At 37.0% G+C, this 24,676-nt stretch overlaps 1 protein-coding gene across 1 annotated transcript in view; it reads left to right on the top strand.

Moving 5' to 3' along the window:
* Positions 1–24,355, top strand: part of LOC110298437 (vomeronasal type-2 receptor 116-like) — a 54,646-nt gene extending 30,291 nt beyond the window's left edge. Inside the window, exons 3-6 of the mRNA XM_085841838.1 lie at positions 18–824; positions 4,565–4,792; positions 5,874–5,997; positions 23,109–24,355. Coding sequence (XP_085697964.1) covers positions 18–824; positions 4,565–4,792; positions 5,874–5,997; positions 23,109–24,010 — 2,061 coding nt within the window. The 3' untranslated portion in view covers positions 24,011–24,355. The remainder of the gene's footprint in view (positions 1–17; positions 825–4,564; positions 4,793–5,873; positions 5,998–23,108) is intronic.
* Positions 24,356–24,676: the final 321 nt, after the last annotated feature.

Below are 24,676 nucleotides of genomic sequence, written 5' to 3'. Positions count from 1 at the left end.
TTTTGTTGTCTCTTCAGCTCACTTTTGGACCTTTTGATTCTATCTTGAATGACCGAGGTCAGTTTAATTCTCTTTACCAAATGGCCCCCAAAGACACATCTCTGTCATTTGCCATAGTCTTTTTGTTGCTTCATTTCAGCTGGTCCTGGGTTGGTCTGATCCTCCCAGATGACCACAGAGGGACTCAGATTCTATCAGACTTAAGAGAAAATATGGAGAGTCATGGTATCTGCATAGCCTTTTTGAAAATGATCTCTGGCACATGGAATGCATTTTCCAATGCATTATGGAAAAATATTGAGAAGATTGAAGAATCATCAGCAAATGTAATGGTTATTTATGGAGATATTATTTCTGTACAAGGTTTAATGCTACATATTACACAACTGTTAGTGACATGGAAAGTCTGGGTCTTGAACTCTTCATGGGATGTTGATAGCCATTCTGATTATTTTATGTTAGAGTCATTTCATGGGAGTCTTATTTTCTCATACCACCATGAAGAGATGGTTGAGTTTATGAATTTTGTTCAAACAGTTAATCCTTACAAATACCCAGAGGACACCTATCTTCCTAAGTTTTGGCATTTGTTTTTCAAGTGCTCATTTTCTAAATTTGATTGTCAGCTTTTGGAGAACTGCCAACCCAATACTTCTTTGGATTTACTTCCAAGACACCTTTTTGACCCAGCCATGAGTGAAGAAGGCTACAATATATACAATGCTGTGTATGCTGTGGCCTATAGTATTCATGAGATGCATCTTCAACAAATACAGACCCAACCATATGCCAATGGAGAAGAAGTGGCATTCTCCCCCTGGCAGGTAGTATCCCTTCCTGTGTTTTATAATGTAAGCAATGTGGCACTTTTATTATTTCTTAAGGAATTAAAATTTAGCATCATATGTTTTAGAGTATGCTGTCAATAAGCAGGAGAGGGAATATTGTCTCTCTGTCTTTAGGTTAATGTTAAATCCCAAGTAAGTATTCTATATAAATGGAGTGTGAAGAACAAGAAAATACTTAATTTAATATTGAATTCATGTAACAAGTTGCCTCAGTTTTCGTAATATCTTCAATGTGAAAATTGAGATTTTTTTTTATATAGTGTCAGAGAAGAAGATAGAGCAGGATATATTTAAGAGTCAAAATGCTCTTGAGCACTACCCCAAGGTTATAAATTGAAGAATCAGTTTAAAGTGTACTTCAGACTTTCAGGTCCATTTTTTAATGACAGAAGCTCTAAATATAGTCCAAATTTGAATAGGTGGGTTTAGCTAATCAAAGAAATATAATTTAGCTCAACTCATGTAAATTAGTGTCTTAGATGTGTTTAGTTCAAATATTTATCTTATACAGAATTAGACTTTTGAAATTTAATGCATTTCAATCCAAGTATCTTTCATTTACTCAGCATCTTTGACAGTTCCTTTACCGATGCTTATTAGCACATGTACTGAAATGTTTTGAGAGCCAGGGGACAATATTGTGGGTTTTAGGGTGCCTCAGGAGAAGATAATGTGTCAGTGAGAGAGGAGACCCAGGCAGGGTTATGATGAGAATCACATGGCTCTGTCTACCTAGCAGTCAGTTTGGTACTTCCTTTATATAGGTTCCAGGGAAGAAAGAAAGCCTAATGATAATCCAAGAAATACAGATTTTATAATTTTGTCTCCAGACATGGTTTTGATTTTTCATTACATCTTTGGACTTAGAAAAGCAATTAAAGTTAGAAAGTACAAATAAAACAGGTTTATTTTTTTCAATCTACCCTGTATTACTCAGGGTTCTCTAGAGTCACAGAACTTATGGATAGTCTTTATATAGTAAAGGAATTTATTGATGACTTACGGTCTGAAGTTCAATTCCCAACAATGGTTCAATAGTAGCTGTGAATGGAAGTCCAAGGATCTAGCAGTTACTCAGTCCCACATGGCAAGCAGGCAAAGGAGTGAGAGCGAGAGTCCCTTCTTCCAATATCCAATATGGGCTCCAGCAGAAGTTGTAGCCCAGATTAAAGACACCTTTAATCCTAGATGATCTTGAACTCAGAGATCTCCCTGTCTTAATCTTCTGGAATCCATAGCCACTATGCGTCAAGATCTCCATACCAAGATCCAGATCAGAAACTTCTATCTCCCAGCCTCCAGATTAGGGTCACCGGTGAGCCGGCCAATTCTGGATTGTAGTTCATTCCAAATATAGTCTAGCTGACAACCAGGAATAACCACTACGATTATCCACCCCTTGTCAAGTTGATACAAATAATATCTCATGTTCACATGAAACAATAACAAGGTTGTGAATACACCTAACATGATATAACTATCCCTCATACAATCGCAAACACATTTGTAAATTTACAATGGGGCATTGTCCCTTGGGAACATCCTTTTTAGTGTCTCAACTTAAATACAAATTGATGTTAAAGAAATTGGAAGAAAGACAAATGTATTCGTTAGCAAAATAAGACAGGAGCATTCATGTTACTTTATAATCCTCGTTTCTGCAACTGGTTACGTGGCCTTAATTGGTATTTATAACTACCTTTCTCTACTACCCATTCTGTATTTCCTTCACCTTCGGCAAGCACCTCAGCAGGTCTTGGCTCTTTTCCTGGAGGATTGACAAATACCTTCATTCCTGATGGGTCTGCATCCTTTGTCATCCTGCTTGGATTAGGCTGTTGTAGTTTCCCACTGACTTTAATCAAAGGACATGGTAGTACTAAGAGACACCCTAAGGGATCTCCTACATTCCAGACATAATCTTGCTTTCCTCCATTGTGAAGAAGTAACCCAATTTCCCCATTGTAATCTGGATCTATCACCCCTCCTAACACTGTTATTCCTTTTTTAGCCTGTTGGTTTAAGGGCATTAGAAGCCCAAAATGACCAGGAGTGTGTCTGAGCTTCCAGTTCAATGGAATGTTTGTTGTAGCTCCTGGTAGGGGCACTGTCCCCTCTCGAGCCAAAGCTTCTAGGCCAGCAGAACCTAGAGTTATGGGGACAGGAAGCAAAAATTTTCCTAGAGGGTCACTAGGAGTGATAGTGAGTGGAACTATTTCCTTTTCCGCCCCTTGATTCCTGGACCCATGGATCCTGGCTATGGGGGAAACTGTACCATATATCAAACGGTGATTCAAAGCATATACTGCCTTCTGAATAACTATGCTCCAGACTTCCATGCTGTTACGATCTAATTGGCGTTGTAGCTGCCTCTCCAAAAGGCCATTCCATCTTTCTATCAGACCAGCTGCTTCAGGATGTCACCATTAGCCACATGGAGTGCCGTTTGATTGCTGTCATTGCAAAGGGTGATATCTGCGCCCCCTTCCAGAAGTATCTCAACAACATCTGCTAGATTTTCTTCCACAGCAGTAATGAGAGGCGTGTTCCCCATCTGTGGGTGCTGAAAGTCAAGATTCCCAAGGACTGAGTGGACTTCAGGAATATGGCCACAAATGCATTCCACATCACCCCTTGAAACCACTTCAAGGAAATCATGAATCGTTTTTTTTTTGTTGTTGTTCATCTTGCTGGTTCCATATAATTTCCAGCAAGTGTTGAAGCTGCTCCAGATCACCTTGCCATGAGCTTTGTAGGATCTGCATTTTGGGGGCCTGGATTCCCTTGCTAGCCAAGAGGTGTCTCTGGAAACCCTGACTAAGACATACCCTAAATCTCCAATTCAATGAATTCAAGGAATGTATCCACAAAAGCAAACATATTTATTATATGACAGCCTGCTTTTAAGTTTACGTATTTGCAGTTTTAAAGCACACCAGATAAATAGAAAATATCTGAACTGGTTGTTTCATGAATAGCAAATACTAATATGAAATGGTTTCATTTATATCATTTTATTATTTCTACTGTTAAATAGTAACAGTTTATTTTAGTCAATCTAACTTCTTTACTGAGATCTATTCCTCCATCGGTATATTGTATATGATGCCATATGCTTAAACTACATTTTCAGAGAGCTCTAAGTGTAATGTTAAAACATGATCTAGAGTCAGTTACCAGTTTTCCTGGACAGTTAGTGTTTGTCAAATATTTCTAAGTTTAACCTGTCCTATCTATAATGTTTGGGTTTGCTTAGGGGCAGATACTGATGAAGGTCCCTGGAGTCATAGCCTCATTTAAAAATTTCTAGTTTTGTGCATAGCTATGCTTCTCACAACCTCTAGGAGAGAAAGAAGACTTCCAAATAGTGCCAAAGAAAAGTATTTCATGAAAAAAAAAAACAGAAGGAAGAGTTAGTTTATGACTTTCCTAAATATTTAGACATAATTTTCTCAGGAAAAGACATAAAATGAATCAATGCAGAAAGTTCCCAAGAATTCAAGAGTCAGAGACCAAAACCAAAAGAGAAACAGAAAGACAGTGATCTAAGAATTTGGTTTACCTTTGCTGGGTCTGTGGAAAACAGCTATTTTGGCTTCATGACTTTCACCATTTCCATTGGACATGGGTGTTTCAAATGAGATTCTTTATAGTGCTTTAAAAAAAATCTTTTACTAACTCCTGTTTTACAACATGTGTTTTTGCATTTCTTTTAGCTTCACCCTTTCTTAAAGAACACGATAATGAAAAGTCATGTGAGAGGAGACACAGTAATGCATGGGGGAAGAAACTTACATGCACAGTATGACATTCTTAATTTTTGGAATTTTCCAAATGGTCTTGGATTAAAGGTGAAAGTAGGAACATATTCTCTAAGTGCTCTGAATGGTCTACAGTTCTCTTTATGTGAACAGATGATACAGTGGCCTACAGGGTTTACAAAGGTGAGTTGTGACTTCTCTCACTGTTCTGACCTTTCATAAAAACTAAGGTAATTCTCAGGATGTCATGACCATTAAACTCTCACTCACTACCAACAAACATTGAACTACCAATAAGGATTTTCACATAAAAACAGATAACATAGACTATTACTCATTCCTTGAATATGATCGATGAATATGTTTATTTTTAACTTTGTTAATGCACATACATTTCTTAAAAATAGAGTGTCTATTAGTTACTGCCTTGGAATACTGATAGATTAATTTTGTCACCTAGGTGAAGACATTGCAGTATGGTAAGGTGTTCTTTTAATTTCCCAGCCTCCGAAAAGGCATAATTGTATGACGTGTGTGTGTGTGTGTGTGTGTGTGTGTGTGTGTGTGTGTGTGTTTGTATGTATGTATTGCTTGATTTGCTACTTCATGTAAATCATCAACAAAAGCAACTAAAGAGAGGACAGGCTGTTTTGACTGACTCTGTGAGCACTCATTATATTGTGAGAAAAGGATATTTTAAAAGCAGAGGAGGTGATGACAACATGTTCAGAGACCAGAATTAGAGCAAATTTAGAGATCAACGAGTGTGACTGCTCAATCCTATGTCTTTTTCATTCTGTGTGTGATAGTGGCTTGCAAAATACCCTCATTTTGTGGTGGTTCTTTTTACCTCAGGTAGGTGCCTGTGTAAAACTACTAATGAAGATGCATATGATTTACTTCCATGATGAATCGAAGACCTGTAAAGTTGTCAGTCAAAATTAGCAACCACTTTCAATACAAAAGTTCCCCCTAGTAGCCAGTATGCATGGAGACAATTTAAATCAGAATGCATATCTTGACTTCCTTGAACACTACTTTAAACACCTATAGTTATTGATGTCTTCAGGAATTGGTCCAAGACTTAAATATGTGGGCCATGTAACCCAAAACTTGATAAACGTAGCAATACCAACTTTCATTAGCTTCAATTGTAAGTGTAAGCATTTGAAAATTAACTGTTCAATTATACTCAGAAATTCTCTGTTTACTCAAAATTTTCAAAGAAGTCCAGGCATTTGCTAATAGCTTTCATTTCTCTTAGATTCCTCAGTCTGTGTGCAGTGAGAGCTGTAGGCCTGGATTCAGGAAAGCTGCCAAGGAAGGCAAGGCTGTCTGCTGCTTTGATTGTACTCCCTGTGCAGACAATGAGATTTCCAATGAGACAGGTAAATACAGACTGCCAGAGAAGATTCCAGCTTGCCCACAGGAGTCTGCCATATCTAAGCAAATGGGAGAATACTGGAGATAAGTAAGAGATTATCTCTTATCCCCCAATTAGAAATTTAAGCATTGCTATTAGTTATTTCCTTTTGAAATCACACAATCTAGGTATTGAAATCATCCTTGACCTACATTGCTTACATTTTTCCCTGAATACTCACCTTTCCCACAAATTAGTGGTCTGTTTATTCCACCAGGAACATAGTGGTTTTTATCACCATTTCTTTATATTTTCAAACAATACTCAGTCACATGTAAAATTCACTCAAAACTCAGTGTCTATAGTCAGGGTTTCTATTCCTGCCCAAAACATCATGACCAAGAAGCACTTGGGGAGGAAAGGGTTTATTCAGCTTATACTTCCACACTGCCGTTCATCACCAAAGGAAGTTAGGACTGGAACTCAAACAGATCAGGATACAGTAGGTGATGCAGAGGCCATGGAAGGTTGTGACTTACTGGGTTGCTTTCCCTGGCTTGTTAAACCTGCTCTCATATAGAAACCAAGACTACCAACCTAGGGATGATACCACCCACATTGGACCCTCCTGCCTTTATCATTAATTGAGAAAATGCATTATAGCTTGATCTCATGGAGGCATTTCCCAAATGAAGCTTCTTTTCTGTGATAACTCCAGCCTGTGTCAAGTTGACACACAAAACCAACCAGTACACGTGTATTTCTCACATTCCCTATCATTTTTTCCAGTACAGGGATTTTTGTTGTTATTTTATACAGGTGACTAAGCAGTTAGGTTTGATTTCTCCAGTATATATATATATATAATCTCGATCATTGCTAAGTTTCTTTTGTTTTACTTATTTCATGCTATGTGTTTATTTATAATGTTTCCTTTTTTTTTTTTTTTTCTTTTTCAAGACAGAGTTTATCTGTGTAGCCCTGTCTGTCCTGGAACTTACTCTGTAGACCAGGCTGTCCCCAAACTCAGAAATCCACCTGCCTCTGCCTCCCAAGTGCTGGGATTAACTTTGTTTCCCTTTTATTGAACATAGATTCTTTTCTCACACAATATAATCTGAAAATATTTCCCCTCACTCCATCTCTTCAAGATTCCTTCCCACTTCCTCTCTCATCCAGATCTACTCCTTATCTGTCTCATTAGAACTAAACATATTCTATGATATAACAAAATATAATAAAGTATAATTTTTTTTTTGGTTTTTCAAGACAGGGTTTCTCTGTATAGCCCTGGCTGTCCTGGAATTCACTCTGTAGACCAGGCTGGCCTCAAATTCAGAAATCTGCCTGCCTCTGCCTCCCAAGTGCTGGGAATAAAGGCGTGTGCCACCACTGCCCAGCATAATAATATTTTTTATCATTTTTATTTTATAAGTTAATTTTTTTATACTCCATGTTCCATTTTCCACCACACCTGGATCCATCCTCTGACTGCTCCACATCCTACACCTCCTCCCCACTCCCAACCCCCATCCCCACGTGGATGCCCCTAACCTGCCACCTCACCTGACCTCTAAACTCCCTGGGGCCTCCAGTCTTCTGAGGGTTAGGTGTTTCATCTCTGAATGAAAACAGACCCAGAAGTCCTCTACTGTATGTGTGTTGGGGGCCTCAACTGTTGTATGCTTTCTTTTGGTGGTCCAGTGATTGAGAGATCTCTGGGATTCAGATTAATTGAGATGGATGGTCCTCCTACAGGATCTCCCTTCTCCTCAGCTTCTTTCAGAGTTCCCATATTCAACAGCAGGAGTCACCTGCTTCTGTCCATTAGTTGGGTGCAAATATCTGCATCTCAGCTGATTGTTGGGTCTTTTGGAGTGAATTCATGATAGGTCCCTTTTGTGAGCACTCCACAGCCTCAGTAATAGTGTCAGGCCTTGGGATGTCTCCTTGAGCTGGATCCCACTTTGGACTCCTTTTGCCCTCAGACTGCTCTCCATTTCCATTCCTGTAATTCTCCTAGGTCTCTGGTGCATTCTGGAATGTCCCCCCAACCTCCTATTTCCTGATGTTGCCTGTTTACATTGTTTCTGCTGGCCCTCAGGCTGGCAGTTCTTTTCCATCACCCAATACCAAATCAGGTTACCCTATCCCCCTATTCCCCCCGCCCAGTCCACTTTCCCTCATAGGTCCCTCCCTCCCTCCTCACTTGTGATTGATTTTTTCTTTCTTCAAAGTGAAAATAAGCTGTCCTCACTTGAACACTTCATCTTTTTGGACTTTTTGAGTTCTGTGGACTGTATCTTGTGTATTCTGTACTCCTTTTTTTCTCTTTTTGGTTAATATCAAATTATTAGTAATACCATGCATGTCTTTTTGGGTCTCCATCAGGATATTTTCTAGTTCCATCCATTTGCCTGCAAAACTCAAGATGTCCTCACTCTTAATCGCTGAGTAGTATTAAATTGTGTAAATGAGCCACACCACCAACCAAGGTTTACACACAGAGCAACCCGTGGCTCCAGCAGCCTATGTAGAATGGTCTTGTTGGGCATCAAAGCGAGGAGAGGCCCTTGGTCCTGTGATGGCTCAATGCCCCAGTGTAAAGGAACTCCAAGGCGAGGAATAAGGAGTCGGTGAGTGGGTAAAGGAGCAACATGATAGAAGCAAGTGTAGGAGGGATTGGCTATGAGATTACTGGAGGGGAATCCAAAAAGGGGGATAACATCTGAAATGTAAATAAAGAAAATATCCAAAAAAGGAAAAAAATGGTTGTTGAAAGAGTGAGCATGGGATAAACCTAGGCCTCCTGCACATTTATAGCTGAACTGCATTTTTGTCTTCATGTGGATCCTCCAAGAATTGAAGCAAGGGCTGTCCCACCACTCCATGTTTGATGAGTTGTGATGTGTTATCTTGAGCAGTGGAACTTGGCTGTCAGTTTTTGCAGAGCAACCTAATTTTCTTGTCAAAAGCCTGGGGTTTTTTTTTTGGGGGGGGGGATTCCACTGCACAGTTTAAACCATCAACTCATATTCATGAAACTCAGTCCCAGTACTCATGGCTTCATTTGTTGACCAGAGATGGCCAGTGGATTTCTATTTCCCTCATTATATGGAAACTTCATTAGGATCACCTTCCAATATTATAAGATGTTTCCATTGCAACAGGTTTTCATGTTGATCATACAATGCCATTTAATTCTAGCTGCCCTTGTACTCATTCACTTCCCCAATTCCATTTCACCGTCCACCTCGTATATGTTCATCATATTTTCATCCCCCTTGTCTCAGTCCACCGAGAAATTCTCTCTTCACATGGAGATCTATGGGAATGCCAAGTCCTTTCCTCTATTCCTAAACACTACAGCATGTATCTTTAATATACTCTATTAAACAGCTAATACAAATATTTAAGTAAATACATACAATATTTAACTTTCTAGGATTGCTGTGCCTTCTTAGGATAATCTTTTCTATTTCCATATATTTGCCTGCAAATTTCATGATATCACTTTTAACCTTTGAATATCAATACTCCATTATGTAAATGCACCATATTTGTTGTATTGGTTCTTCCATTGGGGAACATCAAGGTGTTTTCCAGTGTCTGTGTTTTTGTAAGTAGAGCAGCAATGAACATGGTTATCAAGTGCCCCAATGGTAGGATGATGCATACTTTGGGTATATTCCCAAGAGCAGTCAAGCTGAAAGTTGAAGTAGACTGATTTCCATCTTTCTGCAGAAATGTCATACTGATTTCCGTAGTGGCTGTACAAGTTTGCTCTTCCACCAATACTGGAAGTCCTTGTTCCACATTTTTGCCAGCCTGAGTTACCACTTGTATTATTATTCTTAGGCATTTGGACAGATGGAACGTCAAAGTAGTTTTGATTCAGAGAATATATTCTTATGTATTTTGAGCCCTATATTCCTTTCAATTCCTCCCCACTTTCCCAACCACACAAATCTATACTGTTTCCTTCTCTCTCTCATTAGAATACCAAAATACATCAAATTTATAATAATTAAATAAAATTCAATAAAATATAAACAAACCATAATACAATGAAACTAACTAAATAAATAAATAAAGATACAAAGAAAAATTGCAAGAATCACATGCAGACATTCGTACACACACACACACACACACACACACACACACACAGAAATACACACACAAACATTTTCATACTTAGACATCCCATAAAAACAAAATCAGAAACTGTAACATATACTCTAAGACTTGTAAGGTTAAAAAAATCTCTAAGACAAAGTACTTTGAGACAATAAAACTTTCCAAAATCCCAGTGAATCTATTTTGTATTGGCCATCAGCTACTAGGGCTGGCTCTTAAGTTTTATTTGGTTACCTGGTTGAAGTCCATTGAAAAAAATTTTGATTTGCGTTTTCAGCACTTATCATTTTGAAATAGCTTCTGTGGTAGTGATAGGGCTTATGCATAGTTACCATTTCTGCACTAGGACCTTATCTGGTTTATAATATACACCTTTGCATGCTACCAGACTCTCTGTGATTTCATACCTTATAAATCTGGTTTGTAGAGAAGGCATTCTTTCATCATTGTCTTCCCCCATCCCTGTTTCTTACAATCTTTTTGAATGCATTCCAGCTGTTTTACCTAAGCCCTGAAGCCAGGGATCTTTACAGAGATCCCCATTTTAGAACTGAATGTTCCAGCCTGCCATTCTCTGAACATTGTTCAGTTGTGTGCCTCTATTATTGTTATCTAGAATAGGAGGACACTTCTCTGATGAAAGCTGAGAAACTATTGATCTATGTGTGTAGGCCTGTGTACCAAAGGATTTCCTCAGAGATGTCTGTCCAGCCTGGTGCGCGGGTTCCAGCAAAAGGAAGTGAATGCAGGCAGGAAGAATTCTCTGCCATGCCTTCCAGGTCACTCATAACTCCATGTTGCTCTGAACTGAGTCATGTTGGGCTGCAGGACCTTGGGTGGCTCTTCGGAAGAAATCTCTTCCCTAGTGTTACATAAAGCTCTTGGAACAAAAGACTCGGAAGAAGGAATAGTTCTCGAGTACCTTTAATTCCCTGGATGGATTTATATACAGTTCTGGGGGTGATTCAGGGTTTGACAGCAGGTACCTCTCATTGGCTTTGACTGAAAGTTTAAGGGAAAACTTATTTGTATGTGGGAAGGATTGGTGTTGTTCCTATGTGGCTGATAGCCACACCTTTCAGGTGAGGAATGTGGGGGGCGGTAACTTTGACAGGGGCCGGGGGTCCAGGAGACATGGTTGAATGCCTACCATCCCATGTACATGGGAATTACCACCCATCGGGTTCCACCAGGGTTCAAGATCTAGCCTCGACTGTAAACCAGGCTGTCTGTGTGTAGTCTGTTGCCACACATATGTGTATAGAAGAATGTCATTACAAATAGATTACATTGCTGTGTTTCTTTTGTAGAACAGAAGCAATTTTTTCCTAAGTCTACGTCCTATCTAATCTCAGGTCTTTGGCTACAGAGGCATTGTAAGGTATGGGTTTCATTTCATGATGTGGGCCACATTTTGAATCAGATAGTGGGTTGTTATTTATACAGATTGTGATTCACTGCTGTACCAGTGTATTCTACAGGCAGCTCACCATCATAGATTGTAGGTTTGAAAGCTGAGTGATGTTTTCTATCTTTCCTGTATTAGTATGCAAAGTACTTCTGAATACTGGGAAAAAATAGTCAACAGTGATAAAGGCTCTAGGTGGGTCCCTGTATGACTTATGTATGTTCAGTGACTTATGAGGTGCTGTCTTCAGCTTTTGCATAGAGCAACCAATAGCCTTGACTGTAACCTAGTTTGTTTGGGTTCTCACGGAGCCCCTTTGGCCAAAAATTATATGCAAGTCATTAGAAAATACAGCTCTCAATTACTGGCTAGCGATGTTCATTTGGATTTTGGCTTTACCATTCATTATTTGGTGATTCCAGTTAAATTTTCTTACACATAAATATATATTTTAAGTAACTTCAACTCTAATGGTTTTCAAATACAACCCCTAAATGGTCCCTAGATTTAGCTGTTCATTCCCATATTCCCTTCTGTATTCACCTCTTCTTTCCAATCATCATTTAATTTTCCTATTCCAGTCTCTCATCCCGTCCATCCATATCTATACATTTTATTTCTGCTTTCTATGGTGATTTTTCACTCTCCCAGGCCATTACTTTATACCTGAAATCAGTGGCTATATGGATTGTAATCTGCTGCATTATTACTTCACAGAAAAAAATCCTCGTATAAATGATTAGACAGAATTTTTGTCTTTTGTGTCTGGTTATCTCACTCAGGATGATTTTTGTAACACCATTAATTTACCTTGTAAATATCACACAATGATTAAGATCCAAGATTCTCTGTCACTTTACTGCTTCACTTCAATCAAAATTGTAAACTTAAGATTATGTGATCAATCTCCAATACAAGGATGGTCTGAAATCTGTCATGTGATACACATATTCTCTTGGGAAATACATATGAAAAACATATTCATAACATCACCCATTATGAAAAAAGCATTTTTTATACATTGCCCTATATCATGTTAATTCTACATTTGGGTCACTTCTGAATTTTCTCTAATGAATATCACCCATACAGGTGAAGATTTTTAAGCCTAAAAATGTGATAATAATCATTAACTCATCAATACCAACATATCTATGACATGTAATCAGCATTAACAGAATATTTGCCATTTATTACATAGATTACTATAGAATCATGTCTTCTGAGAAATAGAACAAATGCAATAATGTCATGTAACTGCATTATTGAATGTTAGTTGAATGATAAACTAAGGGTATCTGCATGTACTTGAGCTACTGAAACTAAACACACTGATGTGAATACATTGCTAGTTCTTGGCCAGGATGTTCAAAATAGAAAATTCCTGAATCAAAATGAGTTCAGTGAAAATAAATCTTGTACAGGGACCTAGATGATACAAATTAAGGTAGAATATTGAAGAGAAGAAATTAATCAACCATATATAACATATAAGTCATTAATCATACTGTAAAGACACTGAAAATTTTTATAAAAAGTACTTCCATGGGTATTTTGTTCCCCATTCTAAGAAGGAACTAAGTATCCACTTGTTGGTATTCTTTCTTGAATTTAATGTGTTTAGCAAATTGTATCTTGGGTAGTCTAAGTTTCTGGGCTAATACTAGTTGTCAGTGAGTGCATATCATGTGTGTACTATTTGATTGGGTTACCTCACTCAGGATGATATACTCCAGATACATCCATTTGCTTATGAATTTCATTAATTCATTGTTTTTAACAACTGAGTAGTACTTTATTGTCTAAATGTACCATAATTTCTATATCCATTCCTCTGTTGAGGGACATCTGGATAATTTACCGCTTCAGGCTGTTATAAATAAGGCTGCTATGAACATAGTGGAGCACATGTCCTTATTACAAGTTGGGACATCTTCAGGGTATATGCCAAGGAGAGGTATTTCTGGATCTTCCGGTAGTACTATGTCCGATTTTCTGAGGAAATGTCGGACTGATTTCCAGAGTGGTTGTACCAGCTTACAATCACACCAACAATGGAGGAGTGTCCCTGTTTCTCCACATCCTTGTCAGCATCTGCTGTCACCTGAATTTTTGATCTTAGCCATTCTGACTGCTGTGAGGTAGAATCTCAGGGTTCTTTTGATTTGCATTTCCCTGATCATTAAGGATTTTGAATATTTTTCCAGGGGCTTCTCAGCTTCAGGAATTCGGTATTCCTCAGTTAAGAACTCTTTGTTTATCTCTGTACCCCAGTTTTAATAGGGTTTTTTTTTTATTTTCTGGAGTCTATCTTCTTCTGTTCTTTATATATTTTGGATGTTAGTCCCCTATCTGATTTAGGATTGGTAAAGATACTTTCACAATATGTTGTTGGCCTTTTTGTCTTATAGACAGTGTCTTTTGCCTTACAAAAGCTTTGCAATTTTATGAGGTCCAATTTGTCCTTTCTCAACCTTACAGCACAAGCTATTGCTGTTCTGTTCAGGAATTTTTCCCCTGTGCCTATACCTGCAAGGCTTTTCCCCACTTTCTCCTCAATAAGTTTTAATGTCTCTGGTTTTATGTGGAGTTCCTTGATGTAGACTTGAGCTTTGTACAAGGAGAAAAGAATGGAGCATTTTGCATTCTTCTAAATGATAACTGCCAGTTGTGCCAGCACCATTTGTTGAAAATGCTGTCTTTGTTCTACGGGATGGTTTTAGCTCCCTGTCAAAGATAAGGTGACCATAAGTGTGTGGGTTCCTCTCTGGGTCTTCAATTCTATTCCATTGATTTACCTGTCTGTTACTGTAACAGTACCATGCAGATTATATCACAATTGCTCTGTAGTGCAGCTTGAGGTCAGGCATGGTGATTCCCCCAGATGTTCTTTTATTGTTGAGAATAGTTTTTGCTATCCTAGGTTTTTTTTTTTCTTATTCCAGATCAATTTGCAAATTGCCTTTTCTAACTCTGTGAAGAATTGAGTGGGAATTTTGATGGGGGTTGTATTGAATCTGTGAATTGCTTTCGACAGGATAGCCATTTTTACTATATTAATACTGCCAATCCATGAGCATGAGATTTATTTCTGTATTCTGTAATCTTCTTTGATTTCTTTCTTCAGAGACTTGAAGTTCTTATTATACAGATCTTTCACTTCCTTAGTTAGAGTCACACCAAGGTTTTTTATATTATTTGTGACTATTGTGAAGGGTGTTTTTTCCCTAATTTCTTTCTCAGCCTGTTTATCTTTTGTGTAGAGATATGCCACTGATTTGTTTGAGAAAATTTTATATCCAGCTACTGCATTGAAGCTGTTTATCAGGCTTAGGAGTTTCCTGGTAGAATTATTAGGGTCACTTATATATACTATCATATCATCTACAAATAGTGATATTTTGACTTCTTCCTTCCAATTTGTATCCCCTTGATCTACTTTTGTTGTCTAATTGATCAGGCTAGGACTTCAAGTACTATATTGAATAGGTAGGGAGAAAGTGGGCAGCCTTGTCTAGTCTCTGATTTTAGTGGGATTGCTTCAAGTTTCTCTCCATTTAGTTTGATATTGGCTACTGGTTTGCGGTATATTGCTTTTATTATGTGTAGGTATGTACCTTGAATTCCTGATCTTTCCATGGCTATTATCATGAATGGGTGTTGGATTTGTCAAATTCTTTCTCAGTATCTAAGAAGATGATCATGTGTTTTTTTGTCTTTGATTTTGTTTATATAGTAGAATACATTGATGGATTTCCATCTATTAAACCATCCCTGCATCAATGGAATGAAGCCTACTTGATAATGATGTTGTGTGGAGTTTCATCCCTCTGATCTTTTTTTGAAATGCTGTATTGAATGGAAATCATTCATTATTACTGTAAAGCTATGGTTTTAGGTTCAACATATTTTTAAGTAAATGGGAACATAACATCTGGATATATCTCTGTGAAATCTGGTGCTGATCTTGAGTCCTCTGCTCCTGCTCAACTAATGTCTAACTTATTTTTTTATTTTGATATTTTTCCTAATTTTTGAAATTATACTTTGATTACCCCATTCCTTTCATTCATTTTATACCCCCACATTACTCTATAAACTATTCCTTGCTTTCTTTCAAATTCACTGGTAATTTTCTATTATTATTGAAAACAATTTCTTTTTATTCAGTATATCCTGATTATATTTTTTCCTCCCTCTACTCCTCTCAGTTCCTCTTGACATACAGATAAACTCAGGTTCTTTCTATCATTTGAAAAGAATAAGTATCTAAGTAAAATCAACCAAAGAAAGCAACTGTCTATAAAACGATAAATTATTTTTAACAAGTCTACATAAAATTGATTCCTAATATCCAAAATACATAAAGAACTTAGGGAAATAGCTATTAAAAATTTAACTAAAATGATGATTCTAAACAAAGAATAGTCAATAGAGGAATCACAAATGGCTGAAAAAAACAGGCATCATGGCTCCATGTGGACACCAGCCAATCTATGTTCAATGATTTGTTTGAATGTTGTTCTCTGAAATGAGTACCTATTCTGATAGTTTGTGGAGAGCAAGGCTTTGTCTTTGCATCAGATTGTATTACTTGGTGGTTTCTATAGGACTTCCTTGGCAAAAACTTAGTTGAAAGCAATGCAGTCCCACCACTTGTAGCCTTGCTAAAGGCTAGGAGTCCCCAGTAGGATCAATTTTATAGATTCAAAATATTTCTACACAAATGCAAATGCCCTTACCTTCTTCTAATATTCTTTCCCTTCATTACATCTCTATGCTCAAATGATCCCTCCTGCTCCTTTCTGCACCTGACTCCATCCCAGCTGTATTAGTGAGCAAACCAATAAACAGCATTGCTCCATGGCCAGTGGATCGGGTACTGTTTGCAGAGTTCTGCCTACTTGAGTACCTGTCCTGACTTCCTCCAATGATGAAGAGCAATTAAGTAGAATAAGCTAAATATTTTGCAATATTTTGTGTCAAATTGATATATATATATATATATATATATATATATATATATATATACACTAAAATCATCTGAAAGTGGGAACATGATTTAAGAAAATCTCCATGCTCAAATGATCCCTCCTGCTACTGTCTGCAACTGCTACAAACCAGCAGTAATAGTCTATTGCCATTCCTAAAAGCATACATTTATTTCCAGTTGATGATGCCTCCTTCCTTACCTTACCTATCATTTCTCAATATGTGGGGAAAATTACGTTCACAGGGGTAATTTAATACTATTGGTGGGAAAGATATTTACATTAAGATACATACCAGTGACAAAATTGGAGTTATGAAATAGAGATAATAATCTTTTGCTGGATATCACAACAACATGAAAAACTGAATTAAAATAACACAGCATTAGAAAGGTTAAGAACTCCTTGGGTGCTTTCTCTAGGGAGGAGAGGCCCTTGTTCCTGTGAAGGTTCTATGACCCAGTATAGGGGAATACCAGCACCAGGAAGTGAGAGTGGGTGGTTGGGGGAGCAGGGTTAAGGGGGAACAGATAGGGGATTTTCAGACGGGAAATTAGGACAGGATAACATTTGAAATGTAAATTTTAAAAATTATCTAATAAAAATGAAAAAGAAAGAAGGAATAGTTAAGAACAACTGACATACCATCTCTGGGTCAATTTATTGAAAATTGGTTGGCATTTACTTAAACATTGATATCCACTTGTAAGGGATACATACCATATTTGTCTTTCTAAGTTGAGTTATCTGACTCAGTATAATTTTGTAGTAGTTCCATCCTTTTTCCTGTAAATTTCATGATGCCATTTTTTCACACCTGAATGATACTCAAACTATAACTGTACCACGATTTTTATTCATTTTTAGTGGAGTGGCATGTAGCTTATTCCTAGATTCTGGCTATTATGAATAATAAATCTACATTGAACATGTTTGAGCAAGTGTTTTTTTATGGTGGGATGGGATTTTTTGTTGTTGTTGCTTGCTGAAAGTTGTATAACTAGATTTTGTGGTAGATCAATTCCTAATATACTGAGGAGCTACCTTATTGATGTCCATAATGATTATACAAGCCTTCATTTCCACCAACAGTGGAGAAGTGTTCCCACTCCATATCCTTGCCAACATGAGGGAATATTGTGTTGTTGATCACAGTTATCAATGTAAGGTGTAAACTGAAAGTAGGTCTGATTTATATTAGTTGTTCATGTTGACTAATGATGTTGACCATTTCTTTATGAATTTCTCAGCCTCTTGAACACTCTTTGTATATGTCTGTGCAATATTTTTCAGTGGGATAATTTGTTTTTGATATCTAGCTTATTTACATCTTTATATATTCTGGACATTAGTTCTCTGTAAAATGTGGAGTTTGGTAAAACGTAATTTATCTATTGGTAGGTAACTGCTTTCTCTAAATAACTATTTTTTTCTATAAATGTGCCAGTTCCATGAAGTCCCATATTAATTTTTCACCTTAGTGCCTATGCTATCAGTTTTCTGTAAAAAATCTTCATGCATTCCAGTGAATTCAAGGTTATTCCACATTGTATGTTGTATCTGTTTCAGTGTATCTTTTTTTATGTTGTGGTTTTGGCCTACTGGGAATTGAGGTTTTTGCTCTGCAATGAGTATGGAAATATTTCCATTCTTTTCTGTGCAGAGATCCATTTTACCATCATCATTCGATGGAGATGCCTGTCTTATTAGCAATATGTATTTTAGTACTCTAGTGAATTCAGATGCCATATGTATTTGCGTTTTCAATTCAGTTCCATTGACCAAAGTGTGTGTTCTTAATGCTGATACCATGTGGTTTTTGTTATGATTTCTCTGTAAAACTGTATTCAGTCAAGGATAGTGATGCCTCCAGCAGTGATTTTGTTGTTCAGGATTGTTTTTGGTATCTTGGTTTTTTTTTCCATGTGAAGTTGAGAATTATCACCTGAAGTTTAAAGGACCGTGTTAGAATTTTTAAGGGGACTGCCTTGAATCTTTAGAATGCTTTTGGTAGAATGATCATTTTAATATGTTATTCCTATAGATCCACGAGCATGGAAGAATGTTCCATCTTCCCATATCTATTTAAATTTCTTTCATCAAACACTTGAACTTTTTATCACAGAAGACTGTAACATGCTGGGTTAAAGTTATGCCAATATATTAAATATTATATGAGGATTTTGTAAACTGGTTGTGTTTCTCTGATTTGTTAATGAATCCATTTGTCCTTTGTATATAGGAGGGCTTCTGATTTATTTTTAGTTAATCTTGTATCCAACCACATTGCTGAAAGTGGTTTTCAAATGTAGGAGTTTCCTGGTGGAAGTTTTATGGTGAGTTACATATAATATTATATCACTTGCAAATAATAGTATTTAGCCTTCTTTTCCAGATTGTATTCCCTTGATTTCCTTCACTTGTTTTATTGCTCTAATTAAAATTTTAAGTACTATACTGAGTAGATATGTAGAGAATACACAAATTTGGCTTGTTCCTGATTTTAGTAGAATTACATTGTGTTTCTCTGCATTTAATGTGTTGTTGCATATATGCTTGCTGTAAATTGCCTTCCTTATAGTTAAGTATGGCCTTTGTGCCCTTAATGTCTTCAATAGTTTTGTAATGAAGGTACACTGAATTTTGTCAAAGACCTATATTGTATCTAATTATATGTTCATTTGTTTATTTTAATTCATTTATATGGGTTGCATTTACTTATTTGTATATGTTACCATCACTGAATCACTGGGATGATTCACCGTGTTTGTTTGATGTATTGTTATATTCAATTTCAAAGATTTTTTAAGTAATTTTGCAAACATATACATAAGGAAAATTGGTCTGTAATTCTTTTTTTTTGAGTCTTTGACTTGAATATCAGTCACCTTACCAGATGAGTTGACAGTTATTCCTTTTGTTGCTTCTTATAGAATAATTTGAGAAGTATTGGAATGAAATCTTTTTTGAAGGTCTAGGAGAATTCTGGACTAAAATCATTTGTCCTGACATGGTTTTTTTGGGAGGATTTAATGACTGTTTATATTTTGCTGTGTGATACTGGTCTATTTAAACATTCATATGATCTTGATTTAACTTTGATGGTCATATTAAATGATAAAAATTTCCATTGTATTTAGAGTTTCCAGTTTGGGAGAGTATAAATTATTCAAGTATCTCCTGATTTACTAAGTGTATGTTGTTGTGGCTTTCTTTTTTTTTTTTTTTTCTTTAATTTGAAAAGTCTCTGAAATAATCAACAAAGGGGAGAGAGAACCTGTAGATACCATATCTAGAGGTTAGGGATGACTCCTGGTTGAGGGATGGGGCCACCAACTCACACGAAAAAAGAACCCAGAGCTCCTCCTGTCTAAAGGAAATGTAGGGAAAAAGAGTGGAGCAGAGACTGAAGGAAAGGCCATCCAGACACTTCCCTACCTGCAGATCCATCCCATCTACAGTGGCTAAACCTAGACACTATTGCTGATGCCAAGTAGTGCTTGCTGACAAGAATCTGGAATAGTTATCTCCTGAGAGGCTCTGCCAGAGCCTGACCAATACAGATGCAGATGCTCTGATGCTTACAACTGACCATTGGGCTGGAACCCAATGGAGAAGTTAGTGGAAGGACTGAAAAACTGGGTGGGTTTGCAACCCCATAAGAAGAACAGTAATATCAACCAACCAGGACTCCCCCTCCCCAAGAGCTAACCAACTAAAGAGTACACATGGAGTGACCCATGGCTCCAGCTGCACATGTAGCATAGGATTGCCTTGTCTGTTATCAGTGGCTGGGGAGGTCCTTGGTCTTATGTAGGTTTGATGCCCAAATTATGGGGAACACTGGGGCAATAGGGCAGGAGTAGGTGGCAGGAGCACCCTCATAGAATGAGGGGGCAATGGGAGTTGGACAGGAGTCTGCTGGTGTTAGAATGAATAAGGGGAAGAAAAACTCGAGGAGAAGGTCCTTGTGATCTCTTGGTGACAGGTCCTGAAAGAAAAGGAGATAAAAATATTCTCTTATAGAGTTGGAAGTGAGAGTGGGGGATTTGATTTAAGGAAGAGTAGACATGCTGCTGTACATCAGCTTTAGTCTGATTTTTGCCCCAGAAAAGCAGCTCTTGGGATAACAGAGAGTTTATGTTGAAGAAAAAGTGGGGAGTGGAAGGCAAAGGTCAAGATCTGTGGAATCCACAGAAGGTGAGAACACAGAGCCTCAAAGGGCTGCCAAAATTATTCTGCTAGAGATCTGGGAATGGAGTGTGGGATTTGTTCTAAGAAAACACAGAGAATAGAAGGTTATGGGGCAGCTCACTTGGTTTTCTAGAGGTGATAGTTTACATTTTCCCAGGGCATGTTTGTTTGAGTTGGAAACTTGGATACAACAATTAGTTTTGCAGGTAGATTTGAAGTGGATGAGCTATGGTATCCACATAAGATGTGGGAAAAAGGAAGGCTGAAGCTGGTGCCCTCTTGAATCTCTAAAGATGACATTGAGATATAAAGTCTGGGGAAATAGTGGGAAGAGATGGTCTGCATGTAATCTCCCTTGTAATCTGTTTGGTATATCCTCCATGCTGTTTACCTTTTTTCAATATTACTTTTTTACAATCGCCCACGTGTATTCAATATATCAGAGTTACACATCCCTCCTATTAGCACTTGTCAATACATTCTATCTTAATTATCCCTTTACCAGTTCCATGATTTTTTTCAAAATGGTACATTACCTATTTTGTTTAATCGTGTTCATCTTCATGACCATTGTGTTCAGATTGTACATGGGAACCCAGTGTAGTCATTAATTTTTACACTAAAGAAATTATTCACTTCTTTCTTTGACTGGCTTTGAAGGAGATTTTTTTTTATTAAAGAAGGATAAGATAAATTCCTCATTTTTCTACAACCCATTCTAAAGTATAATGAACCAAGAAACTTATGCTTAATTTTTGAGAGTTTCTTAAAGCAATGAATGTATTGCCTGGACCTAGGCAACTTGCAGTCCTCATCTTATAACTATTATGACTTTATTTCCACTAAACTTTAGAAGGGATAGTTATCAAGTCCTTGTTTATGGATAGGGATTAAAGCATCACTTATTTCAAGATCTGTTACAGCCATATATCTTGTTGTCCATCACAGATCACTGTTAAGATAGTCTTCTTGGAGTAAGGATAAGAGTGTCCTGTGTTGATGTAAATAAAAGCAAACATTAGACAATTGTTTGACAATAAGTAGATTAAGCTTAATGGGAGCATTGAGTTTATCCTTATGTGATATGAATTCCTACCACCATGAAATCTCATATAGGTTCATAGTACCAGGTATGATATACTTCTTTGATAAATATCACTTCCCTGACCTTAAGCTATATGATATGGTAGGTCCACAGACATATTCAGTATGTGCAGAATAAGAGAACTTCAGTCATGAATAACAAATCCTGCAAATTTGATTTTAGTGATTGTATTTTGAAGCCATTCATAAGGGAAAAATATGGTAAAAACACATATGATAACAAACTAAAATTCAAGATATCACTGATGCAAGATATAGAATGAGCAAAACCTAATGTTAAAATAATGCGATATCCTTATATAAATTAGTTAATGAAACAGACATTATGTTCCTGAATCATGACAAAGATGGAATTCTATTCTCAAAGCATACATTGTACAATAAAAAAAAGCAACAACAAAATACTCATAGTAGAAGGAAAGGCACAAGATGTTGATGTGCAAAAATTATAAGAAAAAAATGAGTAGCGTTCCAATGTCATTTAAAAAAAAAAACAAGATATCAAAGGAGAAATTAGATTCTTCTGAAAACAAACTCAATAAATGTTATCTCAAGATATAAAACAGAGACAATCCCTTAATGAGGTGATAGTTTGCAGAAATACACAAAGGTTTAATGTAATAAGAATTATGGAATTATAAAGGGAATTGCCTATGTTTTTTCACTTAAGGAAATACTCACAAATGTTTAGGATAAGAGCATTCAAAATCTATTTTTTAATACCTAGTAATTCTGTCCGTATGTGTTAATAAATAATGCCATAGCTAAATGTAACAATAAAATACTTATGAAGAATTTAAGTTTCAAGAATTTAATGGCATTTATTAGTTTGAAATCATTCAGATTGTAAACCAAATTGGAGTCTCCAAGTGGTTTTATTAAATGAAAGAATATGGGTACCAATTCGAAGAGCATCATTTAGAAAATGAATTTCAAACAATAATGTCAGTATTATATAAAATATATGTACAAAATTAAACATTTTTATAAGATGACCTCAGAATCAAATTACAATTATACAATATTTTTCTAATCAGTTTCAACTCATAAAATAGATGCAACAGAGTCACAAATTGAGGCAAAGCATACAAGGACAGAACAAAGGCATTGGACTTTTGTAATTTTTGCTACTATAAGCACTGTATAGCCTTGAAATGATTCAGAGTACATAAAAATACTTCTAAAACAATAAAAGAAGATAACTCAGGAAGCACTTTAATGAGCTTGGAGTAATTAATATATTAGGGGAGAATGGCAAAACCTGAGGATCGATTCACAGTCACTCTCATTTCTAAACAGATATGGAGCAGTGTATGAAGTGTCCCGAAAGTCACTATGCAAACTCAGAGAAGAATCACTGCCTCCAGAAATCTGTGAGCTTTTTGGCCTATGAAGAGCCCTTGGGAATGGCACTCACCATCACAGCCCTGTGCTTCTCTCTACTCACAGCTGTGGTTCTTGTAGTCTTTGTGAAGCATAGAGACACACCTATTGTCAAGGCCAATAACAGGACTCTCAGCTACATCCTGCTATTGACACTCTTCATCAGTTTCCTCAGTTCCTTGCTGTTTATTGGCCAGCCCAACACAACCACCTGCATCTTGCAGCAAACAGCATTTGGAATTTGGTTCACTGTGGCTCTCTCCACAGTGTTGGCCAAAGCTATTACAGTGGTTATTGCATTCAAAGCCACTGTTCCAGCGAGAATAGTGAGATGGGTGATGGTATCAAGAGCCCCTAATTTCATCATTCCCATCTGCACACTGATCCAACTTATTATCTGTGGAATCTGGCTGATTACCTCTCCACCCTTCATTGATCTAGATACTCAGGCTCAACATGGTCACATCATCATTGTGTGCAACATGGGTTCAACAGTTGCCTTCCACACTGTCCTGGGATACCTCTGCTCCTTAGCACTTGGGAGCTACACCATGGCCTTCTTGTCCAAGAATCTGCCTGACACCTTCAATGAGGCCAAGTTCCTGTCATTCAGCATGCAGGTATTCTTCTGTGTTTGGATCACCTTCCTCCCTGTCTATCATAGCACAAAGGGGAAGGTCATGGTGGCTATGGAAGTGGTTTGTATATTGGCTTCCAATATAGTACTCCTTGGATTGATTTTTGCCCCCAAGTGCTACATTATTTTGTTAAGGCCAGAAAAAAACTCCTATCTTGATGTCAGGCACAAAATCATTTAAGAAAGAATGTACATTTAAATTTATTTAAAAATTAAAATTTCTGTATCATAATAAATTAAATATTATGGTTTAGGCCAGTGGCACAGCATTGATAATGTCTTATTCAGGTATAATATGATGTGATTGTGTACATTTATAATTACTTCATCTAATTGTATTAAATTCTCCTAGTACTGAACTATGAGTTTTATTTTATGTTTTGGATTCATTACATGTTTTTTGTAACATAGTTTCAATCTGTGCCCTTGTTAGCCCATAGTCTCATAATTATACAACTGTGGCATGAACAGATGTATATAAAGTAATTTCCTTTGCATAAAAACTGCTACTCTGGAAGTCAACAACTTTGGATTCATTTCTATTTCTTTTTTTTTAATTTATTTTTTTATTAGGTATTTTCCTCATTTACAGTTTCAATGCTATCCCAAAAGTCCCCCATACCCACCCCCCCAATCCCCTACCCACCCACTCCCCCTTTTTGGCCCTGGGGTTCCCCTGTAATGGGGCATATAAAGTTTGCAAGTCCAATGGGCCTCTCTTTGCAGTGATGGCTGACTAGGTCATCATTTGATACATATGCAGCTAGAGAAAAGAGCTCCGGGGTACTGGTTAGTTCATATTGTTGTTCCACCTATAGGGTTGCAGTTCCCTTTAGCTCCTTGGGTA

The sequence above is a fragment of the Mus caroli genome, unplaced genomic scaffold (assembly GCF_978045245.1).
Source record: "Mus caroli unplaced genomic scaffold, Mus_caroli_1 scaffold_8, whole genome shotgun sequence".
NCBI lineage: Eukaryota > Metazoa > Chordata > Mammalia > Rodentia > Muridae > Mus > Mus caroli.
The sequence above is the reverse complement of the archived record's forward strand: the minus strand, read 5'-3'. Positions and strand labels throughout refer to the sequence as shown.